This window comes from Lepidochelys kempii, chromosome 3 (assembly GCF_965140285.1).
Source record: "Lepidochelys kempii isolate rLepKem1 chromosome 3, rLepKem1.hap1, whole genome shotgun sequence".
NCBI classification, from domain to species: Eukaryota; Metazoa; Chordata; order Testudines; family Cheloniidae; genus Lepidochelys; species Lepidochelys kempii.
Genome location: NC_136382.1, coordinates 147,844,932 through 147,867,460, shown reverse-complemented (window position 1 = coordinate 147,867,460; position 22,529 = coordinate 147,844,932). Strand labels below are relative to the sequence as shown.

The 22,529-nt window shown below is 38.3% G+C and overlaps 1 protein-coding gene across 2 annotated transcripts in view; it reads right to left on the bottom strand.

The window, feature by feature from the left end:
• Positions 1-22,529, bottom strand: part of TTC27 (tetratricopeptide repeat domain 27) — a 185,161-nt gene that overhangs the window by 45,404 nt on the left and 117,228 nt on the right. For both annotated transcript variants that reach the window (XM_073338420.2, XM_073338421.2), the window contains 3 exons: positions 15,307-15,402; positions 11,784-11,906; positions 3,356-3,583 (listed from right to left, as the gene is read on the bottom strand). In XM_073338420.2, coding sequence (XP_073194521.1) covers positions 3,356-3,583; positions 11,784-11,906; positions 15,307-15,402 — 447 coding nt within the window. The remainder of the gene's footprint in view (positions 1-3,355; positions 3,584-11,783; positions 11,907-15,306; positions 15,403-22,529) is intronic.

Below are 22,529 nucleotides of genomic sequence, written 5' to 3'. Positions count from 1 at the left end.
ATAATGCTTGAGAGTCATGCTGAAACATTTATAGACTCCAACACCAAAAATGTAGAATTACTGATACTGCTTTCAGCATACTGTGAGACAAACAAATGTGAAGATTTTGTTGAAAAATAACTCAGTAAAAATTATTCAGTTTACTTTAGTCTCACTTGTAAAAAACAATTACTGTTGAAATACAAGTTTTTATCTCATTGAAGAATTGTCACCACATGTAAATAAAGTTTAAGGAAGAGCAACTGCCACTGGCAGTGCATTGTTTTCATTTTCCCTGCAAAGTCAAGAGAGAAAACAAACATGCTATGGAGCAGGAATCCAAATCTCAGAGCAAGGAAACAGATGCTTTCTTTTTTTTTTCCTTTTTTTTTTTGGGGCGGGGGACGGGACAGGGTTGTTAAAAAGAAAAACTAGCCATATTTAAAGAAGCTTATATTAAATTTCTGAAAACCTCAATTAATTCCCCTGCTGCAGTACAGGAGCTCTTTACTATAATTTATTATTTTTCTTTGGATGCCAGGTAACATTGTTCATGCATCTACTTTCAGCCAAATTACTACAGAATAGCTGGAGCTAACTGCCCAGAATACTTTAGCACAACAAACATTTCCAAATGAGCTGCAGGTTCAATTTTAACCATGATGTTCTAGTGTCTCTCAAAGTCTCAGGTTGGAAAGTAAACTATTTAACATTACTATCTCCATTCTATCAGATACGTAAGTGTGCTTTTACTCAGACTTTTAAATTTGCTTGCAGGTCTTTATACTTTTATGTCCTGGGACAATGACATTAATACATTCCTTTCTTTTTATTTTCAGGTAACTTTTTCAGAAACTAAGGTGAACACTCAATCAGAAACCTAGTTTGGCCTAAATGATTAAGCGCTTTGTTTACTATAAATTGCTAATTAGCTTGTGGATAAAATAATCAGGATCTATTAATCTTTATTTTCCAAGGATCTCAATCAACTCTTTGGAATGTTGCACCTTTCTCTGTGCTTTCTTTTACTGTGCTACCAACATTTCAAAGTCATTTTTTTTTATTTCCTACATCCTCAATGAACCTCAAATGTCTAATTTTCAAAAACCTAATACAGCTCTCCTGCATTTTTCTCCTGTCTCAGTTAACAGCCTCATCATCATCTCAATTTATAAAAGTTCTTGCTGACTCACAGAGATGGCTCAAGTCAGTCACAGATACAGACACCGCCTCTGGAGTGTTTTCATGTTTGAGTGATGAAGTCTCCCCCACCCCTCTCCTTTTTTTTAAAAACTCAGATGTGGTATTATCTCCACTACTCTTCTTGCCTGGCACTCCCCTTGGTTAAATTCTGTCTATCCATATAACCAAATTTCTCCCAAATATACCCTTTCCCCAACCTCTCTCTCTTTCTCATGTTCTAAGCTTTTGGTTACATGATAACAGAGGTACCAGAAATCATAATCTGAAGAATTTAAAGGATAAGACTATTTTACTGCTTGTACCTGTTAGTACCCTCTTTTCTCCAACTGCAGGATCCCCTTATTCTCACAGCAAATCAAGGCCTTTTTGATGGTGCTCACTCTTCCCTTATTTCTTGTGGTTGGTTTTGTGAGAAGATCCCAAACTTTCTTCAATCCCCTTGAACCAAGAGATAGATCTTTGTTGCTTGGGAAGCTCCATTTTGCTTTCCCAGACCGTTTCAGCTTATCTGTTTGGTTTACAGGGTTCTCAGTTACAACCTTGTTTCTGAGTAGCAGCCGTGTTAGTCTGTATTCGCAAAAAGAAAAGGAGTACTAGTGGCACCTTAGAGACTAACCAATTTATTTGAGCATAAGCTTTCGTGCATCTGATGAAGTGAGCTGTAGCTCACGAAAGCTTATGCTCAAATAAATTGGTTAGTCTCTAAGGTGCCACTAGTACTCCTAACCTTGTTTCTGGATCTTGCCTGGAAACACTGACAGCTGACGTTCTACTTTACTTTGCTGGAACCTTCTCTCTTCCTGTGGTACCTCATGCAGACTGTGTTAAATGAAAATTCATATCTGTTTTCTGTTTACTGTCAAGCTGCAAGATCTCTTCATAAAGGACCAGAATGGGGTTAGCTACTGCACAGAGGGAGGGACAGGCCATAAGGTGCCACTCTAGGTTTGTGCTATCCATGCAGGCCTATTCATAGCCAAAAATCCTCAAACCCCCCCAAGGACAAAAACTTTGTTGGCCTAGAACCACTACTCAGCCAAGAGATGTGCAGAAGAAATGAATCCAAGAAAGGTCTTATGGGGTGTGAGCAGTGCTCCCCATATTTGTTAAGGAGCTCTAGGAGTCATCTATGAAGCACAATGCCTGCTGGGAAGTAGCAGCTATAATCCATTCCCAGTGCAAGGCAATAGTTATAAGACACAATTCAGCCCTAAACCGAAACATCAGCATACATGTTTTAAAGAGTGAACGGATTTAGCTGCACCCATAAGCTTGTCACTACCCAAATGGTAGTTCCTACGACTCTTTTGCAGGATTCGCTACTGAAAATATCTATATGGTCTGTTTTCTTTAACTAGGATGCAAGACAGCCAATCAAATTTATAAATACATTTGCGTGTAAAAATCTTTTGCCAGCAGAAAAGGAGGGAGTAATAGTGTTAAGATTCTATAAATTATAATCTCTATTTTAGGTACTTCTAAGATGCCTATAAAATTGATATATTCTTAAATGCACATGAAATACTATTTTGCAGCTAGGGAACTATATTACATGAAAAAATATCACGCTAGATTAAGAATATACATTAGTGAGAAATACCTTCTATATTATACCATAATTGTATTACTGCGTTGTCTTTTGCAAACTTTTGCACTTTAATACTACACTTGGGCCAAATAGATTAAATAATAAAATGTCTGTAAAGTAGTATAAAACTTGTAAAACTACGTACAACTATCACTTCTAGAAGTGCATCACATGAGGTCACTGAAAGTTCTGATCCAGACCATTTGGCGGTGAGAAGAAACTTCAGATGCGGTTAGTCCACCCCGCCCTTTATTGCCTAGCAACACTACCATTTGCAGTGTCTTGGCATTTTGGGGACAGTGGGGATGCAAAAAGCCAAGTCTCAATTTCAGCAGAAGGCCTGCATAGGAAAGCTTGTACATGTCCATTCCCTTATTATGCTGCTTCTAGACAGAGCTCTTAGTCTCTCACCTTGAAGATCAGCAATGTTTACCACATAAATTAATAACGTTAAAACGGTTACTCTGACCATTTGTGAACACAGTTAACCTTTTTTTAAATTTTGAAAAATACATTTAAAAACACAACAAAATTAAAAAGTAAACATGCAAACTTTAAAAACCATATTTGTTTTTCGTTCCCAACCTGCATGGGGTTAATCTTCACTGAACATTCGAAGCACTCCACACATTCTCTGAACTCTTTGTTGCGAAGATAGAGGAGACCCTTGGAGCGCTGGGCCCGGGCACTGCGATGCTTAGATAACTCCCAAGCCTTGTCATAGTACTGGTGATCTTTAAGAACATCACCCAGCAAGCAATATAATCCTGGTGTTTCCTTTTTTTCTAGCTCTCGCCTCAAGACTTCTTCCGCCTATTATAAAAATAAAAAGGAAATGAGCCCCTTAATAGGAGAATCCATGGTCAATCTAACCACATATTACCATTGTCTCTCAGATTTTACACTTTAGCAGTTCCTTACATAATCTAAGAAAAGTCAAGAAATCTGAAAAACAAAACAGTATCTTGAACAAAGTCTGTGTCAGAGATAAATCCTTGAAAAAAAAAAAAAAAGTTCCATAAATTCTTTTACATCTTGTAAAGCCCAAAGACTAACATTTAAGTACTGTTGTTAAAATTCTGTTCATGTCTGCATGAACCTTAAGGCATGATTTACTTATGTTAAATACGAAAGCCATATTCATTTTTATTGCAACTCTAGTGCAGTAAAAAGGAGTCATTTCAGAGATCAATTTTTTTCAAACTGATTTTCATGGAAGTCAAGGTGAAATGTAAACTCTTACATTTTCCAGCAGAGGACTATTTGGAGATAAAGCAGAGGACTACGTGAAAAGGAGAATTTTTCTCCAGTAAAATTTTGAAATATGGTACAACCTGGGAGCACCTCAGTGTCAAAATGGGATTAACCTTTACCTCTTTGTACTGGGGAAAGTGTCAGTACGTTAAAGCTGCAAATAGCTGTTCCCCATTTCATGCCTCAACTGTATCTTTTGCCCAACAAGCAAATACAAACTCTGGAAATCCAATCTGTATCTCTTACATGGTAGTGCACTGCCGCTACAATTAGGCTACTGACAGGTCCTGCCTGCTCTTTTATTCTTCTTTGTTTGAATCACCTCATTAGGTATCCTCAATGCTTATTCCATTTCCTGATCTCTAATTTGCCCCTTCTGGAGGCAATGCTTCCAACATGTTTTATGTTACCTCTCTCTTTACTCCCTCTTGGCTGTGGCTGCTACTGTTCTACAAAATGTACAAATAAAAGCTATATTTTCATCTAAATGTAGGAGATAAAAATATACTCAGACATAAGTAAGCATTTAAAAACCAAGCTTCAGAGGATTTGCAGGCTTTTGGAAGAGAGGATACATGCTGGAGTTCCCACAAGACCTGTTAAAATTGACTGCCTACAATACCCTTTATAACTCTGTCTTACTTTCCTCAGTGCCAGGTTACAGTCTCTCCCTAACCTCAAAGTTTCAGAAAGATACTTTCCCCTCCTTAGTCTCACCAATAAATAAATAGGTAGTGGTCTATCATCAGTGGTCCAAAGTGAATTTCCCCCCACCCAAATATAACCTCAACACATAACACACACAGATATTAGCAGCATCATTCAGAATTCAACTCAGTGTATGCTCTCTATTTGAAAGGATCAGTTTGAACCATATGAGATTATGGCTTAGTCCAATAAATCCTGCCACAGAGCCAAGGTTGAGCAGTTTATTATTAATCACATTCCCCTGCAGTATGTCACTCACTCTACCTAAGGCAACTGCACTGTTGATCTTCATGTGGGAATGATTCTTCCCTCTTCTGTTCTAATGAAAGCTATTTTCCTTCCCCACACTTGCATAATCTCTAGGGAATTCAGTCAGAAAAAATGGCCAATGTGTGTGCAGTCTTCTACTGCCCCTCCCTCAATTTTGGGCATACAGGTTAATTTTGGACTATTAATAAAGTTCAAAGAGCCCATTCAGAAATCTTCAGAAAGAAAGAGCCCTTTCAAGGGTTTCACTTTGTTGTGAATTTTTTCATCTCTAATATATTAAGACATTCTTGCTGCCATCTATGGTAAGTGAAGATTTAGCAGAAACATAACAGTCTACAAATACTGGAAGGGCATAAACAAAGAAGGGAGAGGAATTGTTTAGGATTGTATGGGAACATAATTGGAAAATATGGTACCAAATTAAGAAGCAGAAAATTGTAGGCTGAGTCTCAGGAAAAATTTCTGACCAGTAAGAGTTCTTAAGCAGTGGAATAGTTTTCCAAAGGAAGCTGTGAAATCTCTATTACTTGAGACATTTATTATTAGACTGGGCAAAGCATGAGAAAAATATACCTTCATAAAAAACCCTAAGCTGGCAGAGGGAAAGACTAGATAACAAATAATTTTTCCTCACATCTCTAACTTCTCTGACTGTGATTAAATTAATAAATATTGACAGCTGATCTCAAAGATGATTAATTGTTCTAGAACAGAGAGAACCACACAATTAAAATAGGTTTCAGAGTAGCAGCCGTGTTAGTCTGTATTCGCAAAAAGAAAAGGAGTACTAGTGGCATCTTAGAGACTAACCAATTCTGCTGTGAACAGCAGCTATGAGGTGAAAAGGGCATTGCATGCTGCTCCTTTCCCTCATCCTGTGTAAGTCACTCCCAAACCCAGGTCTCTGTATGGTAGTGCCTAGTACTGTTACACACTACACAAACAGCCCAGCCATTCACTAATTACATTTTACATTTAAGTGCGCAAAAACAGTATGTTTTGGCCTGAATTTGCAGGGATTCATTGCCAATATAAATATTCCAGCTTGGAGATAAAACATAATAATTAAATATACAATACTTTGTCTGTTCACCTCCCATATATATTATGCAGTTGGTTTTTCATCCTCTCTTTGTTCCTCCAATCTTCACAGGACTTATCACAAAGTCACAAAATTATCTGGATTTTTAAAAATGATTAGTTTGTTGGCTCATACAAATCTGGATAATGCTTCAAATCAAGATTTCCCATTATGCTGTGCATTTTTGTTAAGAGCAAAATTACTCTTGTAATCTTGTAGCAGATATAAACTGGTATCCTGCTCTTTGATGGGAATTCTGGTTCTGTAGAAAGAAAAATATTGGAAGCAAAATCCTTCATGTGGATCTGAGTGGTGATCTTCTCTTGGTAAGACCATAATTTAGATAAATGAAGTGTAATCGCTATGTGAGAGATTCATTTCATAATTCTTAATCATTAAATACATTTTTAATGACTTGAAATGTTACATAATTAGCAATGAAATCAAAATAAAATGAACTTTTGAAAAATATATTTTGAGCATGTTCCCAAACTATAGAACAAGCTACTTTTCTTAATCTTCACAAAACTTCTTAAAATTAACTTTATAAAAAAGATAAATTTAACATGGTAAATCAAATCTTGTTTAAATCAGCAATATTTATGAAACTGTAATTTTAGTTTTGTTACAATTAAATGGTTTGGACAGGCGTGTCTAAGCTGAACTGGAATGAAAGCAAGAGCTCAGTTCACTAGACACTTATTTAAAACATGAAGAAAGACAATGCACGTAATGGGCCGATGGGTGGGCAGCAGAGGTGACACAAACGGCCACTGCCTGGAGCCTGCCCGCACTCACTAACCACCGCAGAGCGCAGCCAGTGCCGGCTGGAAATGGGACGGGGGCGAGGCCCTGCTGGCCGAGAGCCAGCACGCAGTGGGGGCTGTGCTGATGGACCAGCACGGGGAGCGGCCCGGGTGGGTGTGGGAGACCCAAAATACAGTCTACTAGAGAGGTAGTATGACAGAGTGGGTTGAGCATGAGAGTGGGAGAGGGAAACTCCCAAATTCTAATTCCTGTTTTGGAACTGACTCATTGCAGTCTTTGTCTCAGTTTCCTCTTCTACATATAGGGAATACTTATTTCTCTACAAGCCTGTTGTAAAGTTTAATGGCAGTAGTTACATTTTCAAAGCATCATGTAAAATATTAATTTAGTAATTTATATACTAGTTTGATCTTGCCTTGAAGAAGCTTTTCCTGATATTCATCTAAATTGTCCTGTCTTTCCCCTTCCCATGTTCCTGTGCTGCACAGCACTTCATGATACTCCTTTTCTGCCACAAATTGCACAGGCAGTATTGTAGGCATGTTGGTCCCAGCTTACACCAGGGCACATCAACTCAAAGTGGCACCGGACCCTGCCAGAACAACAGTTACAAAACCTGTAGACATTTCTCTACTGCTGTGATAATCAACACTCCCCACAACACACCTTTCAAGATCCATGGACCCTATGCATGCCTATCACAATATGTGGAATTCCTTATCCAGTGCATTAAGGCCCCAACAACAACTAAATGGGTAAAACAAGACAATCACTGCGCTCTTGGAATGAACTCACACAGAAAAATAATAAAAGACAAAAACATCATCTGAAGGTGAACACTTTTCAGAAAGCGACCACTCTCTATATCTGACCTCTCAATCCTCATTCTTAGAGGAAACCTGCACAACACCTTCAAAAGATGAGCCTGAGAGCTTAAATTCATAACTTTGCTAGACATTAAAAATCATGGACTGAATAGACACATTGGATTTATGGTTTATTACAACAATCTGTAACCCACTAATAACCCCTCCCAGCTCCCTTCCCCCCATGACTGAAGAAGTGTTAATGGGCCACTACACCTTCAATGATCTCTTGAAATGTGTTATCTTCTAAAAAAAAAACTGTTCCACCTAGTACTGAGTTGTGACACACTGAGTACATTTCCCAGACTTGAAAAAGAGCTCTGTATAAGTGCAAAAGCTAGTCTCCGTCACCAACAGAAGCTGGTCCAATAAAAGATATTGCCTCACCCACCTTGTCTCTGTAATGCATAGACAGTCAGAATAAGAGGGTGAAACAGGCTTCCCAGCTCTTCCTATTGTTGTTCCCCTGCATGAAGTAACATTTGTAATGTTTTGTGGTTTTGCATTCATAGACTTCTCCTGTGGTGACAAGGACGATCGCTGACATATGGATTGCTGCCTCTGCAGCTGCAAAGCTGGGCTCTGTTCCTGGCTTTTCCCACCCGAGGAAGAAGGGGAAGCAGTGTTCTAGGGCTCCTGCACATGAGGGAGTCCCCACCCCATTCCAGGAGCTTTCTTTCCAGGAGCTCCTCCTCTCTCCACATTCTTGCTGTCTCTCTAACACGGCAAGTGGTCAGGAGGGCCAAACCCCATGCAGGCTCCCCACAACTATGTCCCCAAATAGCTCTGTCCTAGGGGGAGCAATTCCCCTCCTCCAAAGCAGTGTCCATCTCACAAGCATCTACTGCCTTGTTACACTGGCACTCCTCAAGGTGGAAATTCACAGGCAAGTCAAAGGCTGGGGAAGGTGGGTGAGGAGCGGGGCTGGAACTATCCCCAAGTTAGGGTAAGGAACAAGTTCCCACCAAGCCTCCACAATGATGGAGGGAAGGGTGTCTTGTCCCTGAAGATGTCTTAAGAACCAAGCTAGCAGCCCTCTCCTCTGATGTCTCGCCTGACCCTAGTAAACCACAGTGGGTTCAATGGCTTGAACTAATGCAGGAGAAGCTGAGGAGGGAGCTCTGCTCCTAACAGCCCTTCATTTACACCTTTGACACATACCAAGCAGCATGGAGGGGGCAAAGCAGAGAGGAAGTAGTGGGTGTAGGTCTATTTGCCAGCTGGCAAAACATGCAGTTCTCTGGCTGAAGGTGAAGTGTGTGCACAGGGCAGGTGCTGGAGGCTAGGGGCCATTACTGAAAGGCTGGGTGATATTTTTAAACCGGATGCCTTATTCAAGGTTTCAAGATCAAGGGACCATCTTAGCTTCTATAGCCATTGCCCTCTCCTCCAAATTTATGCTCCCAGTAACATTTCCATTTGGTACAAATGCCCCTCTTTAGTTTTCAGTAGTATTGACAGGCTCAGGACCCTTTCCTCAGCCTACTTTTTTACCACATCCATGAAGACTGGTGTCTGCTCTTCAATAGGTCTATTGGAGGAATGCAACAAGTGAAAAAATTGGAATGACAAGGTCAGTAACTAACACCACACTGTGTGTTCACAACTTAAATTGCTCTTTTTGTATAAGTGTTCTGTTTTGCTCCTTGCTTGGCACTGTGTTGCTCTTTTGCTGGCTCACTTTATGATACCAGATTCCACTAATTATATTCATATTATGAAATAAATAAGTAGAGTCATATCCAATAATCATACAAAAATCCAGAAAACAGTTTACTAAACTTTAGTAACCTCTTGCTCTTAGCAAGTTTTATGCGGCTATATGCACTCTCCCAGTTATCATTGAGGCTTTTCTCAAGTATATTGGATCTAATACATGAATCTAATATATGCTGCAGTACTAATTGTAGCACTACTTTACCTCTTCACTTCTGTATCTGCATTGTTGATGTTTGTAACTTTTTTGTCAACCAAGAATTCAAAAGTAGAAATAAAGAGCATGATATGACTCTAGGGCTTAATATTCCCCCCTTAATATTCTTCAGTGTTTGACCATTTTGTAAGTTTTTTCAGCTTTTCATTACACTCATTTTAAAATAGCAATCCTGAGAATCAGGTACAAAGCCTTGTCTAACACAGCTTGCTCTGAGGCTGCTCCATCCACTGACAATATTTCGCACTAGCAGATTCTCATGCATTTCCACACGTCTAGTTACAGTGTCTTTTTAATAGGAATATTTCACATTAATAATGCTCTCTTGATAATGAGCACAAATATACTCACTCCTTGTCTTACAGCTAAATCTTTTTTTGTCGGTTTGCTCTAGATCTAACCTTGTTTTCAGTACTGTTGCTACATAGCACTTACATGGTGTTTTGTATTTTCAAAGTGCTGTACAAACATCAATTCTGAAAGCAGTTTCCTGTGTCAGATACTCTGCCTGAATGCCATTTTCATAACTCCCTATGGGCAGTTGGTGCATTTAACTAGAACAGAATGTGTTTCCAGGAAATGGAAAATATTTACCTCTATTTCTCTACTGTACTGAAAGAGTCCTTAGAGTAGCACAGTATCCCCAAGGCAGGCATAATGTGACATGGCATTTGGCAGTGAAACACAGATCTGTCAGTTTATAATTACCAAGATCTAGATATTGGCCTAGTATAATTGGAAAAAGTTACATAAGGCATTAAAAGAAATTCTAGGTTATTTGTTTTAATTGACAAGTTACAATTCTATATAAAAAGACTACAAACTGCCTCTGCAACCTTAACTCAATGTAAGCCCAGTCTTTCCATGTATGGCTTTAAATAGGTTCTCCATGTATCAGTAGATCTGAGTAAGGTGGCCAAGAGACTAAAGAGGAAAAACTTTCACCTTTCAGAAAGTTACGTGCTACTGAAAACAGGGTTTTTACCATGGATCTTATTTTATCAATCTTCCCACCTGGACATATTAGCATAATCAGAACACATTTAAAGGTATAAGCAAACAGGTAACATATCCAGTAAGCATTTTCTTAAATTCCTTTCATCAATGCTTTAGCACCAGTGCATTTTCATTGGTGTGAGCAACAGGTAGGGCTAATACAGACTAGCCACCAGCAGCTTTATACTACTGTGTCATCAGCATACGGGGTTAGATGACAGCAGTAAATGTCAACTGGCTGGCCTACCCTAGTGCTCCCACTGCTGGTCACAAGTGCTAGTGCAATGGAGGGAGAAGTTCAGAGAAACCTCAGCAGAGAAACAACCAAGCAGGGAGAGTTAAAGTGGAACTTTCAATCTTAAAAACTGCATTTCCCGACTTGAGTATTTGATTTATCTTAATGATTCTTAAAACTATGCCTTTTAAAAACAAAACGTACAGCATATGTCTGTTTGAGCTACCGTTAAATGAGAACTAAAGTTAAGTGGGAATTATAACTGGATTACCTATTTTCACACAGTCAGAACTCTTGTCCAGGCCCTCAGCATCTCCCCATTTTGATTATTTGAACCTCCTAATCTGTAACACTCACATTGTACCCCACCATATAAAACAGTCTTCATTGTCCTTAGCCAGGACCACATCACCCTTCTCTCTCTCTCACACACAATCAGTCACGCTATCAAGTTCAAACTTCTTGCTCTCACCTCCAAAGCCACTTCTCACTCACGCATTCCTCTCCCAACATGTCCCCAACCACAGGTCCTTCTCAGTTCTACCAATGATACTAAACTCATTTGCTGCTTGTCCTCTTTCCCCACAAATATTTTCTTCACACACTTCTCCTTGTGTATGGACACTGACCGTGGGCTGACCTGTACTACCCTCTCCCAGTTCAAATACCTTCGCCAGACCCACTTCTGCCGTGACACCTACAATAAATCAGCCATTGTTTGAATTGCTAAATAGAAAAAAGTTGGGTGAGTTCATATCTATTTGTACTAATACATAACAGCTCTGTGTGTATCTGCATGTGTGTACATGTATACAGTGCGTAGCACAACAAGATTTCTAGGTGCTACTGTAATATAAATAACAAAATCCAAGAAACTCAGCTCAGAAACAAGACTCTCTCACCTTCCCATGCTGTCCTGCTCTTTCATAGCAGATTACTACAGCTTCCCACATTTCCAGCTTCTCAAAGATCTGGAGAGCTGAACTTGTGCACCCCAGTTCAAAGAGTAAGCTTGCAAGTTGGTGCTGAAAGTCAAAAATAATAGAGAAAAGTTAAATGCATGTTCATTATCATTTTTAAAAAAGATGTTACAGGCATTTCTGGCCTTAACAGGAAACACAAAAAATACAAGAAACATTTCTCATGAGATGTGTAGCCAAATTTTGAAGACTAATGGGGTTGGGATAAAGTTTGGATAACTTCTGGGTGATTAATCCCAATCAAGCATCTGAATTTTGCTCATCACTGACAAATCATCCTAATAAAAATTCCTTTGTATTGTTTCAAATATATTTAAAGTAAACTTGTCCACACAATGTAACAATCTCCATAAATAATTTTTGATGTGAAAAAATAGGAAAAATTTAGAGCTCCTTCCAGAAGGCATATCAGTCCAGTTTGAGCAGCCATACAGATCTGACTTAAAGGAAAGACAAAGATTTGAGAGCAGACGCATTGCAATACAATATTTATTTAACTTTTAAAAATAAGTAATTCCATTTTAAACTAACCTATTAAGCTGTGTTTTCTAGACTTTGAAGTTTTTTGTTTTTTTAAAAAAGAGATTAATATAGCAATATCCCCTTCAGTTTTAAAGAAATTATAAACTTGCTTACCACATATAAAATACATAATTTTATTTGTAGAAATATATAGAAATTTACTAAGTAAGGCCCCAATCCTGCAATGAGATAATGAAGGCAACCCCCCTAAGCTCATTCGGAGATCAAATTGATTTAATGGAGCTCTATGCAGGTACAAGCATTCACATGTGAGCATCTCACTACAGAATTGGGATCTATAGCCTCTGCAATTTGATATGTATTCATACACGTTATCACTACCATACAACACCATCTTATTACAGCAATAGTACCCAGAAGTCACCTACTACAGGACAGGCTCAATAAGGAAAATAACAAAACACCACTGGCCATCACATTCAGCCCCCAGCTAAAACCTTTCTAGCACATCAACAGACTAAAACCCATCCTGGAAAACGATCCCCCACTCTCACAGGCCTTGGGAAGCAGGTCAATCCTCGCTTACAGACAGCCAACCCCTCCAACCTGAAGCAAATACTCACCAGCAACTACAAACCACACCACAGAAACACTAACCCAGGAACCAATCCCCGTTGCCTTCTCTATCTCCATATCTACTCTAGCGACAACATCATAGGACCCAACCACACCATCAGGGGCTCATTCACCTGCACATCTACTAATGTGATATATGCCATCATGTGCCAGCAATGCCCCTCTGCCATGTACATTGGCCAAACCAGACAGTCTCTACGTAGCAGGATAAATGGACACGCATCAGACATCAGGAATAGTAACATACAAAAGCCAGTAGGAGAACACTTCAATCTCCCTGGACATTCAACAACAGATTTAAAAGTAGCCATTATTCAACAAAAACACACTTCAAAGAGAAACTGCAGATCTACAATTCATTTGCAAACTTAACACCATCAATTTGGGCTTGAATAGGGACTGGGAGCGGCTGGCTCACTACCAAAGCAATTTTCCCTCTCTTGGTATTAACACCACCTCATCAATTATTGGGAGTGGACCACATCCACCCTGATTGAATTGGCCTTCAGCACTGGTTCTCCACTTGTAATGTAACTCCCCTCTCTTCATGTGCCAATATATATTTATGCCTGTACCTGTAATTTTCACTCCATGCATCTGAAGTGGGTTTTTTACCCACAAAAGCTTATGCCCAAATAAAGCTGTTAGTCTTTAAAGTGCCACTGGACTCCTCGTTGTTTTTGTGGATACAGACTAACAAGGCTACCCCTCTGATACTGCGTTAAATATACCACCAGATAAGACTATGCACAGTCTGACATCTTTCAAATAGCATGACCTTCCACTTAAAATTAAAACGTAGCTGGAAAAAAATGCCCTCTTCATCCTACAAAAAAAGAAGCTGCATGACTAGAAAATAAGAGTGCTTCAGCTTTGGTATTCCTCTTGTGGGATGAGGTATCAGATTCCACAGGGGAAAAGAGGGAATTATTAAGAAAATCCATCACATAGTGGAGGAGGGGAAGTGGGCACTAAAGGGACTGATGGGGGAGTGGGCCTGGATCAAAGTGAAAGGCCAACATCTAGGAGGCAGAACCTTATTGAGGTATAGGAGGACTTCAGGCTTATGTGGAAAATGGAAACAAACAGGGTTATCTCACCCACTGACCCAGAGTACTCTGGCCATGACCCACTTCCTATAAGACTTGGTCTACCTCATTAATGAGTAGATGGAGAAACAGGAAGCAGACCCCTAAGAATGGCAACGCTTTTCATTTATGGTATTTTGGTAACTGTAGAACACACTAACTCTATTTGTTCCATTTTCTTTTGAAGAATTCTTATTCTGTTTTCCATTAAAGCAAAAAACGAGAAGACCATGTAGAAAAGCTGTTTTGCAAGCAAACACCTCTAAGCAAGCAGTCAATTCTGTGTATGATAGAAATGTATATAAAAAAGCTGCACATGTTCTAGAATTTGATTTCTTTTTTTCTTTCTTTCTTTTTTAAATCTACATATTCCTATATTGTTAGGTTCATCCAGTTTTTTCAACAAGTTTTCCAATTTATACATGGTAACATGCAGCAGACAGTGGGTTTCCACTGCAGCTTCTAGGACATGGTGCTTCACAAAATAGCACACAATATCAAAAATAATTTGAACATGTTTCAGAGTGGTAGCCATGTTAGTCTATATCAGTAAAAACAACGAGGAGTCCTTGTAGCACCTTAGAGACTAACAAATTTATTTGGGCATAAGAACCCACCTCATTAGATGCATGGAGTGGAAAATACAGTAGTAGGTATATATATTATATATAAAATTATATATATATACACACACACAGAGTACATGAAAAGATGGGAGTTGCCTTACCAAGTGGGGGGGTCAGTCTAACGAGACAATTCAATTAACAGTAGAATACTAAGGGAGGAAAAATTACTTTTGTAGTGGTAATGATGGTGGCCCATTTCAAAATGTTGACAAGAAGGTATGAGTAACTGTAGGGGGAAATTAGTATGGTAAAATCAGTTTTTGTAATGACTCATCCACTCCCAGTCTTTATTTAGGCCTAATTTGATGGTGTTCAGTTTGCAAATTAATTCCAGTTCTGCAGTTTCACATTGGAGTCTGTTTTTGAAGGTTTTTTGTTGAAGAATTACCACTTTTAAGTCTGTTATTGAGTGACCAGGGAGGCTGAAGTATTCTCCTACTGGTTTTTGAATGTTATAATTCCTGATGTCAGATGTGTGTCCATTTATTCTTTTGCATAGAGACGGTCTGGTTTGGCCAATGTACATGGCAGAGGGGCATTGCTGGCACATAACACACTGGTATCACATCTGAACATGGTATCTAGAGTAAATGTCATACTGGTAGTTTGTACCTCTATGGCCCAGTGTGGAAGCACCTGACAACTGTAGAAAATCTTCATTCGTTCAGATACCAATGGTTTCTTGTCTTCAAACTGATCTACAAGTGCCTACAAGTACAAAGCATATTCAATTATTATTTATTTACATTTATTTAAGTATAAAAAGGTGCCTGAGACTGTAGGTGCCCTTAATATAAGCTACAAGACAGCAGCTATAACAGTATTAGGTATTCAAGTGTAACTTATCAGATGCTATAATGAGATAAAAATAGACATTTTTATCAGAGAGATAGGCTACACTTACACACAAGACAATTAATCAAATTTAAACCCTCCATTATATACTAAAACATACATAAAATCAAACTTCCAAGAGCATACAAACCTTATAAAAAACAATAGAACCTTACATTGCATAAAGCAAGAACAAGAAAGAATCAAATTTCTAATTCCCACCCAAACAATTTAGCAATTTAAAAAACCCAAACAATAAAAACCCTATCATTATACATATGTTGAGTAAATGGTGCTATGCAAGAATATTTGACAAAAGATGACAGGAGTTAAGGTGACTTCAGCGTATATATTTCAGTGCTTTGTTAACTTTTTCTTAGAGAGAGAGAGAGAGAGAGAGAGAGAGAGAGAACACTGAATTACCTTAAGTCTGAAGTTTGTTGGGAAAAAAACACACCCAAGTAAAGCCCACTGTTCTCCAAGTCGTACTTTCATAACCAGACCTCTAACATAGAATACACTGCTCTCATTGGGAAGACAATTCGATTCATGTTTTTCTTCAGGACAAATGTGAATTTATGAAAAATAAATTTATGTTCTTGCCTCCCATCTATCTCTGTAAATTAGTTTTGCACAGTAAACCTGTCTCAAGTCAACATCTAGAAATTCAACAGAGCTAGCAGGATGATAAGAAAAAAGTGTGAATTATTTACAACTAGAAAGTAGATTTGGAATTTTAAAAAAAGAATCTCCTTCAGATGGATGTACCAATAAATCCACATATCTAAAATGGAAGTGCATGTAAGGCCAGAGATAGGTTACTTGCTTTTACATAATTAATCTGACCATCAAATCTCATATTGAACTCAGCCACTGAAAGCAGAACCCTAAAAGGGGTCCTCTTGCCACTACGTACGCACAGCTCAGCACAGAGACAAATTAGAGACATGTCTGGTCCTTTTCTCCCTCAATTCTTGTCCACTAGGGCAGAAAATACAAAGACTCCAAAGAAGTGGAGAAATTAGGTTGTGATCTGTGGAGGCAATACATTTTGAAAACTCTAGTTACTGATTTACTAACCTAGCTCAAGAATGTCAAAAATAGGTGCCTAATGTTAGCAATGTCAGTGATATGACTTTAAAATTATTGAGCAACTTGGAAATATCAGTGACTTCCAGCAGTGCTGAAACAAATTTTATAGGGGGGTGCTGAGAGCCATTGAACCAAACTGTAAACCCTGTATATAATGGAAACCACTTCAAGCCAGGGGTGCAGCAGCATCCCTAGTTCCTGCACCTATGGTGACTTTAGCGGATGCGGATGGGTGCTTTGCACTTTTGAAAATCAAGCCAGTGATTTATAAGCCTGACTGTGGATTACAAGCCTAACTTTAAACACCTATTTTTTAAAATCTTGGCCTTTGTTTAAATTCTCTCCCACGAAATTGTTTCTATGGAGCCCTAGTCTCAGAGATTAACCAGAATCTAACTCCAGGTGCCTGGCTGAGGTGTATTTACGGCATCTTCCATCAAACCAGAAAGAAACAGACTAGTAATGTCAAATTCTTATGCATAGTTCTATATAGTCCAAGGAGGGATTCAAACCATCTTTTAATGTGCCATGCAAAACAAGAAGATTTAGATAAAGAGAATAATTGGCCACGGTCTATAGTTGCAAACTGTATTCTGACATGACTGAGAAGAGTAGGCTACACTTTTTTTATACACATTCCATTAAAGCAGAAGATAACAGTAAAACTGTCCAGTTCATTAGGTGTGTGTCATTTATTTTACAAGAGCTGTGCAGGAACCAGAATTCCTGTTTGGTGGGAAATTCTGTGATTTTTCAGGTTTGGTTTTGTTCCGAATTGAAAAAAAAAAAATTCAAAATATTCTGGAAAAGATTAGTTTTGGGTCAAGTGCTCCATTTCATTAAAATCTAAATGTTTTGTTCCAATTTAGACTTTTGTTTTATATATTATAATTTATAATATAATTTCAAAATTTATTTTATGTTAAGTCATATTGAAACAAAAACATGGAAGCATTCCTTTACAACCATAGCAAAATGCTTTATTTATTTTTAAAATGTAATTTTATTGAAATTGATATGGATTCCTGCAGAAAGCTTTAATTTTGAAGCAATGGCATTTTCTGGAAGCAAAAGGATTCATCAGAAAATGCCCAGCTAACTCCATCTTCTACACTGGACGCTTGGAAACAGCTTAATGTAAATAAAATGCTGCATTAGAATATGGCTATTTATAAATAAAAAAGGACTCCCCGCCCCCATCCAACAGAAATTAATGACTGTACTCTGTCTGCAGTTCCAAACTACTACACATGAAAGTATCTGAAGATTAAAAGCTCCCTGGATATGAAAAAATGCAACAGACCACAGCAGCTCTTATAATTCATAGATTTAAGTGCTCCCAAGTATGTTTTAAGAACAGGGAGCTGTTATGGTTGAGTATGCCAATGATCTGTGGATAACAGATCATTGGGATTGTATTGAACTGTTTTTCTAACTGATGCTTGAAAATTTAAAATGTGGCTAGTGTGTAGGGAGAGAGAATCCTACCCTTACTCCATAGCTGAAAATCAACCACACAACTATAAATCCATAAAATTTACAAAGTCAACAAAACTAATGAGCAACTCTCTCTCTCTCTCTCTCTCTCACACACACACACACCCCCTGCTGCCCCCCACTCCAAAAAAACCCTTCCCACTTAATCACTGCCTTCGGGAAAAGCCTGTGTAAACAGAAAGGTTTTGCAACATACCCAAATGTTGAAGTCCCTCTTGACAATTTGTCTTGCTGACTAACACCAAACTGGACAGTTAATAGGGAATCTGGGTACAGTGAGCCAGTTTCTATTCCATATTCCTGGGGGAATTCTATGCCACTGCACATGCACAGAATTTATGTCCCCTGCAGAAAAATGACTTTGTGATGAGGAAGCAAAGGGAAGCCACAAGAGTGGTCATGTGACCTCTGGACCAGATCCTTTTCATCATTACTACCACCTAGCCATTTATTCACCATTTTGTAGTTCTGCATTTGATTTTTTCTTCCTAAGTGTAGTACTTTGCACTTGTCTTTACTGAATTTTATCTTGTTGGTTTCAGACCAATTCTTTAATTTGTCAAGGTCTTTTTAAATTCTAATGTCCTCCGAAGTGTTTGCAAGCCCTCCCACCTTGGTTTATGAACCATTCAATCAGGTGTTCTTAACAAGAGCCACTTGATTATTCAAATAGAACACTTCAATAACTACATTAAGGCTGCAAAGGGCACTGCCACCTCATCTCTAGAATTTGGTGTCATTATCCTCTCAAAATATGATCTAGTCGCAGCTTCCTTAGTTTCACCCAGATGGAAACAACAGGACAGTCTCCTTCAGCAAGATTCCAAATGAGAACAGAAACAGTTCATTCATGCAAAATCTTAATTCTGCCCCTTTGAGCATTTGTTTTATGACTTAATTTCACTTTAACATAATGTTTTTCAAATAATGTGAAACATACTATTTTTTCCCAGTTGTGCATTTAAGTTCTTTTAACTGTTTTTGCATTTATTTTTTTCATACATAGATCATTTAAAATTGGCCAAACCAATTCCCAAATTTGCCACCAAAAATCACTTTTAGTTAGGTCTCAATGCTTGGAAACAAAGTCTGGAAAGAAACCTTTATAAAAAGTCAGTAGTTTAATGTTCCTCTTAAAACAATGTGAACAAAAAACAACGTGCATATTTTACATATGTTTCTAATAAATTATTCTGTTTCATAGTAGAACTTACCTTGAAACAATGGTGAAAGACTCTGATCTCTTTCATACGTTAACGTACTAGTCAGGCAAATCCTGTGTCACAACTATGGCTCTGAGTGAACATCTTTAAGCACAAGTAGTCTTTCAAGTCAGTGGAATTATAAGTTTAAAGTTATGTATATGTTTAAATTTGAGCATGTGTCAGCAGAGAACATAGTACATTCTCCCCATCATTCCTTTCTCTCAGTCCATACCTGCTCTTTGCACTCAACCAGTATAGTGTCTTTCTGGGCATATTAGGCACTCAGAAGTGCTGCGGCATATTTCACTGCAACTTTCTGCCGCCTCTGTTGTCAATGCTGATAGAGTATTAGTGATAGGAAAAGACTGTTAAGCACTACCAGAGGAAGTATCAGCAGGACTGAGAGAAAGCTTAGGACAAGGACATTTATGAGGTGGGCTGAAGAAGGTCAAACCCAAGAGAAGTAGTCAGCCCTTTCTCTTCTCTCTGGACTTACAAGAATGATAATATGGGCTTCTTAAGGCCAGCCTTAGGTATATGTGATATTGCTCTAGGGGTTAGCCAGCTTATCTAGCTCTACAAAGGCTTAGCATCACCCTAAACAGAATCTGGGATATTTCCCCATCTCTGTTTATATGTAGGGTGATTCCAACATTTGCAAATTCAATGCCTCGAAGTTTCCACTGATATCTCCTTTAAGACCCTGGGCAAAGAATTATTGTATCAAGGGCTGTATCTATATTTTGGACAGGAAGGAGAAACTAGATGGTAATCTGTAGTACAGATCTGACTGATCTTATACCAGATACCATTTATTGCTTTGCACTGCAACCTTTTTCCCAAGTCAGGCATTACAATAAAGAGATATGCTGAAAAAATTATGTCAAAAACTTGGGCTAAAGGCACAACAGCTGCATTCTTTGAGAGACTGAGTTCATCCTCAAAGACACAAACACAATGACATGGCCAAATCAATCTTTTTTAAAAATAATTTTTAAGTACCGTGCTTCATTGTTTAACATGTATCCCATTTGAATAAAGTCATGTCTCCTTATGATCCTTTTCACCTGTTACTGTGTTTACACTGTCCAGAAGGGAACATTCAGAAGGAATCATCTTGCAATTTTTCTATTACTATATGGTTTAAGTCTAACTAACCTTATGTACCTGCAGTTCATTTAACTAACGCATGGTATGTTTATGAAGAATACATCAAAATATCAATGCATTCATTATGTAAGCTATTACAAGAAAAAGCCTCATCTCAACTTGATTTCATAAAATTAAGATTCTGCACTGATAAATGCTTGTGAGATTGCAAAATAGCTTTTATAATTTAAAAATACACACATTAGAAAACCCTAGCAATTTGATTATTACATTAAAAAAAGACAACTCAATTCAACAAGCAATTAAAAAAGAAAACAAAGGATATCAGTGAAAAGTGTCTAAGACATGGTTATCAGTCACAAATAGTTGTTCATTTCCTGATTCTCTCTCTTTGTACGTAGAGATTTTGTTGTTAACAGTACCCTATTTCTTTACAGAGGTAAAAATCTAGAAAATGAATGAAATGTTCCATCTTCCAGTATTTCAATTAGACTTTTGACCTACCACACGCACTGAAATTGGAGGACGGCTTCATGTTACCAATATGATTACTTTTTTCTGAAGAGCCCACAAAGAGGAGAAAACATTTACATCTACTCTTTTATCTAACTAGTCAATCTGAGTACAAGCTTCCTAACCACAGACATTCAATTAAACTAAGCTTTAACAATAACAGTTGCTTTTTGTGATGACAAGTGTCAGAAGATGGTGGGAATGTATTTGACAAAAAAATGCTCTTTTGTATCTGCATTTTTACTCTCCTCAATCAATTACAAATTATAACACATATTTTGTTAATTTGACTTGGGGAGGTCTCAGTGGGGGCAGAACAGGACAAACAAGTTCAGTCTCTCTAGTCCCGCATTTGATTAAACTGTTTCAGAATAGTCAGATTCTTACTATTTTTCCTCTTTACAACACTTCTTTCTTTCCCAAACTTAACTGCCCTAACACACATGAAAACCTGAGTGATATATAGTTAACTTTCGTTGAGAAACTACTTGGCAGAAAACACTCTTCCAATGGCTGAGTCTGACCTAGGAAACACAATATATGGTAATGTAATGGCACCCTTCCAGCTTGAAAAATGGTTGTGTAAGCACCAAAACCGTTTAATTATTGTGTCGTGCTACAGCATCATGAGTGACTGAAGAGTCCAATTCTTGAGTTCAAGTACTTGCCATATAGTTAATACAGGTGTAAAGAACAGGGCCATAAGATGAAGCCAGCACACTATTAGCACGTGAGACCTGCTCTGCTTTCCTCTTTGCTTTCTTCATTTTTTCCCCTCTCTCAACCACCTCTCCTCTGCCTCTGGATCCCTGGTGCAGAGCAGCCCTCCAGCATAGACTGTTAGCTGCATCTTCCCAGCTAGCGGTGTCAATGTTGACAGATTTGAGGCCTTGTCTACGCTGATGATATAAGTCGATTTAAGTTATGCTAGTTAAGTTACGTAACTTAAGTTGACATAACTTACTTTGACTTAGCGCGGTGTCTACATTGCGCTGTGTCAACGGGAGAAACTCTGTAAACTTAGCTTCCGCCTGTCGTTGAGGTGGAGTACTGAAGTCGATGGGGAGCGATCTCCCATGGACTTATCGTGCTTTCACCAGACCTGCTAAATTGACGCCACTACAGCAAGTGCAGAGGCGCCAATTTAGCACCACACTGAAGACAAGCCCTGACTTCCTGTTGCAAACGTTCTTGAATGAGAGTTTTTTTATCTGTATAATATATGTACATACACACACACACGAAAAATGGATTCAGGATGAGGTGGAGAGTCCTACTGAAGAATCATTTATTGCACACTTCTATTTCTAGGCAACTTAAATGGTTGTACAACTCTGCATCTGGGAAAGCGGGGAAGCATTACATTAAAATGTGTATAATGTCCACAAACATTTCCATTCTTTATGCTTTCCAGTAACATTTAAAAATTTTAAGTAATATTTTAGGCATGGCAAGCCATCTTGCTCACAGACTCTGTAGGAAAATATGACATATCCCTGAGCCTTATCACAAATAACACAATACTTACATTTACAGCATTCAGGTAGTTATAATATTATGCATTAAGGGATTAGATCAGTGGTT